This window comes from Amphimedon queenslandica, unplaced genomic scaffold (assembly GCF_000090795.2).
Source record: "Amphimedon queenslandica unplaced genomic scaffold, v1.1 AMPQUscaffold_13146, whole genome shotgun sequence".
In the NCBI taxonomy this organism is placed as follows: Eukaryota; Metazoa; Porifera; class Demospongiae; order Haplosclerida; family Niphatidae; genus Amphimedon; species Amphimedon queenslandica.
In genome coordinates, this window is record NW_003546618.1 from 23,856 (window position 1) to 27,286 (window position 3,431).

Here is a 3,431-nt window from a genome sequence, read left to right on the forward strand (position 1 = left end):
CAACACTCACTAAACAAGACAATTAAAGTAAACAGTGAATGCAATATGCTTTCCTACTCAAACTTAGTAGCTCATTTTTGACACTATTCCAAGCAGTGCAGAAGCTTTCAGCCTGTGCCAATAACTTTTTTTGCCTATGAGCTGTAAAAATAAAAATTCAAAATATTTTTGAAAAAATATATGTACTTCTTATAAATCCTTTTCTAATAAATTCGTTAAATGGCTGATCTACTTCAGTCTTATCAATTCGAAGATGACACATTTCATACAAAAATTGCTGTAATCGTATTATATCAGGAAGACAAGTCAAAGCTTCAAGCAGTTTGACCTTAGAAATATAATTTGATCTATTGTAATACCATTAAAATTATACCTGTTTGAGGAACTGCCTCAGTACATTCAGATCAGCAGATCTGGTATCATTTTCAAGAGAGAGAGAGACATGGTCAATAGTAATTAATGGTCGATAGATCCACAAGTGTGGCATTATGCTTTTGCTTATTACAGGAACAGTTTCATAAATCATCTCTAACAGTTTTCTGTGGTCTATTATTTACTATAAATAATGATAGAACTTGCATTATTTTACCTAAGTCAGAATCTTCAATTATTAATTGTCTCCCTCTTTCAATGTGTTTTCCAATTAAATATTCTTTTCCCCTTTCTGTTTGTACTTCAATGTTCTAAAAAGATAGGTTCAGATCATTTTATTGAATAACTATAATGTACTGGTTTAATGACAATTTGATTAAATTTAATTTCCCAACTTTTCCTATCTTTACGAGAGCAAAGTTTAGAATCAAAGTCTATTAAAAACAATTAGACTAATGTGAAAGCAAGTCATTGTTTATAACTATCTTACCAATATTTGTTTCTAAGTTGGCTATTAACATGTTGTGTACAATTATATGAAGAAATAGGATGCAATCATCAAAGCTGTACTGTGTAGCTCTACACAGTGTTTGTATATCTACTTCAAGATGATGCCAGAAGTAGTTCAACAACCAACAAAGCTCCATTGGTTTAGCATTAGTAGTTAGATCTGAAGTAACATCTTGAAGAGCTTTGCATGCTGCCTATAAATTTATCACTAATTTAAAGCACATAACAAATTTAGCACAAACTTCGTTGATAGAACTAGCTATCCAAACACATGTAGCATTAATTAAAAGTCTGATAATACAGTTAGACAAAGGAGATAGATCTCGTTGAGGCAATGGGTCAGTAGTTCTTGAATTAGGATTTCCAAGAGTGTGACCTTTTTTTGTAAGTTCAGTGCTACTACATTTGCAATGATACATTCCAACAATATAATTAACCTTACTCTTTAACTTTAATGTTTCCTTCCTTAGGTACATTGTAAGATTTTCCTCCAATTTCAGCACCACAAAAACATTTTTTAACATCTCCAACAACTTGTCTACCACACTAAATTCAAACATTCAATTAATTTATTTATTATAGGTACACTTAGCTTACATTTTGAACAAAATAAGTATGTCCATTGGGGCATTCTACAATATTGAAAATAATATCAAATACAAAATAATGATCATACATACTCCACTGCGTATCAGTAGTACCAGCTGTAGCATCAACTACTATATCCAGTATGTCATCATCCATTGTTGGCCAATACATTTCCTATAAATATTAACAAGATAGCAATAACTAGACGAATGTAAAACATTAAAGGGGTGAGCCTAAGGAAGCAAAGCAATGTACATACAATAGATCTTGACAGACAAACATACAATACTCAAGCATGATTATGCAACAGATATTAGAGTGATGCAACTAAGCAGGCTCAGAGCTCATGGAATTATGGATGTAGTTCTTCATGATAATCTACCTTTGAATTCTCTGCAACAATTAAAGCTACCTTGCTTATAGCATTTAGCAAGCATTAAAGTTAGTTATAAGCAGTCATTGCACAAATGATAAAGCTAGATAGGCAACTGTAGCACTATAGTTTATGGCTTCTTGCATGCTCCAAGTTAGTTCCACTTCAGACTCAGGCTGTGACTGACATTCACTTCATCAGAGTTATTTACATCAATGAAGAACATGGCATATCTGCTTTTTTAACCTTCCTTGCTGCATTTGGACAGCAGTACACTAGAGTCAAATCAGTCTTGCAAGAATTTTCAGTTATGATACTGAGCCGCCATTTTATTTTACTGTGACCACACACACCTGTTTTTAATGAAAGATTATCAAGTTTACTAGACGAATGTAAAACATTGAAGGGGCGAGCCTAAGCAACTAAAGTAATGTACATACAATAGATTTTGACAGACTAACAATACTCATGACTGTGCAACTTAAGCAGCTCAGAACTTGATGGAACAGTGTACTTTACTACCTACATGTACCTTTGTCATCAATTCAAGTTTAGCATTTAAGAAGCATTAAAGATAGCAAGAAGCAGTCACTACACAAATGATATGGCTAGATAGGCAACTGTAGCAATGTAGTCCAAGTTAGTTCAGGCTGAGACTGACATTCAAAGTAATTCACATCAATAAAGATGGCATATCTGCTTTCTTAATAGACTGAGTGTATTGCCGCCGATATTGCGGTGGTAATTTGAGTCATAAATGTACTGTTGACACCGATCGGTCGCAGATTGGTCAATCGATGACTATAGACACCGACGCGGGTGTGGCAATTACCTTAAAGCCACTATTATTTGCGAGTACTAATTTTTGTGTTTTTTGCGAGTGGCTTTAAAATCGCAAAAATTAGTACTCACATTTATTAATAATTTAGGTTTATTAACAGGTATTAATTGGGAAAAAAGAGCAAAATCGCAAAAAAATTTGTACACGCTAAATCAGTACCGTTAACAAATAACAAAAATTAGTCTACTTAAAAATAAGTGGCTTTAAGGTAAGTTGGCGGTGCTATCACATCGACACATGCTCATAATGGCAGCAGCAAGTGATGATCGAAGCATTGGTAGATCCTTTAATACTTTTTCTGATGTGGAAACATTTTTATTGTCACTGAAAACCCAGAATCACACTTTGCATATTTTCAATAGCCAGACTTTGATTGATTACAACAAAAAACACAATAGTGGCTGCGTAGTTGACCAGTTGACAAAGAGAAGTTCAAATACACATATTACAGCGTCAGATGTGTACACTTTGGAAAGCCTAGACACAGAGGTAAAGGCATCAGGCCAAATCAACACACATTTTTGATGGATTGTCCTGTTTAAGTAACCATCTCGTATGATAGGTATGTGTTTTGTTTTTAAATGAACCACATGCCATGTAGTCCTACTTGTAGATTTTTGAATAAATTAATACTGAGAGAGTGTCAATTAGATCACAATCATCGAATTGGAAAGGAAATTATTCGTCATTATCCGTCAAGTTGTCAACTAAACGATGAAGAAAAACAGAAGTGGCATCATTGCTCAC

The 3,431-nt window shown here is 33.7% G+C and overlaps 1 protein-coding gene across 1 annotated transcript in view; it reads right to left on the reverse strand.

Annotated features, from left to right (window-relative positions):
• Window positions 1-6: 6 nt before the first annotated feature.
• The window catches only part of LOC100635034 (E3 ubiquitin-protein ligase rnf213-alpha-like), a 21,691-nt gene continuing 18,266 nt past the window's right edge, over window positions 7-3,431 (reverse strand). The window contains exons 28-37 of the mRNA XM_020000858.1: window positions 1,563-1,644; window positions 1,480-1,514; window positions 1,325-1,428; window positions 1,125-1,281; window positions 863-1,076; window positions 730-806; window positions 590-683; window positions 374-546; window positions 187-328; window positions 7-141 (exon numbers count right to left, since the gene is read on the reverse strand). Coding sequence (XP_019856417.1) covers window positions 23-141; window positions 187-328; window positions 374-546; window positions 590-683; window positions 730-806; window positions 863-1,076; window positions 1,125-1,281; window positions 1,325-1,428; window positions 1,480-1,514; window positions 1,563-1,644 — 1,197 coding nt within the window. The 3' untranslated portion in view covers window positions 7-22. The remainder of the gene's footprint in view (window positions 142-186; window positions 329-373; window positions 547-589; window positions 684-729; window positions 807-862; window positions 1,077-1,124; window positions 1,282-1,324; window positions 1,429-1,479; window positions 1,515-1,562; window positions 1,645-3,431) is intronic.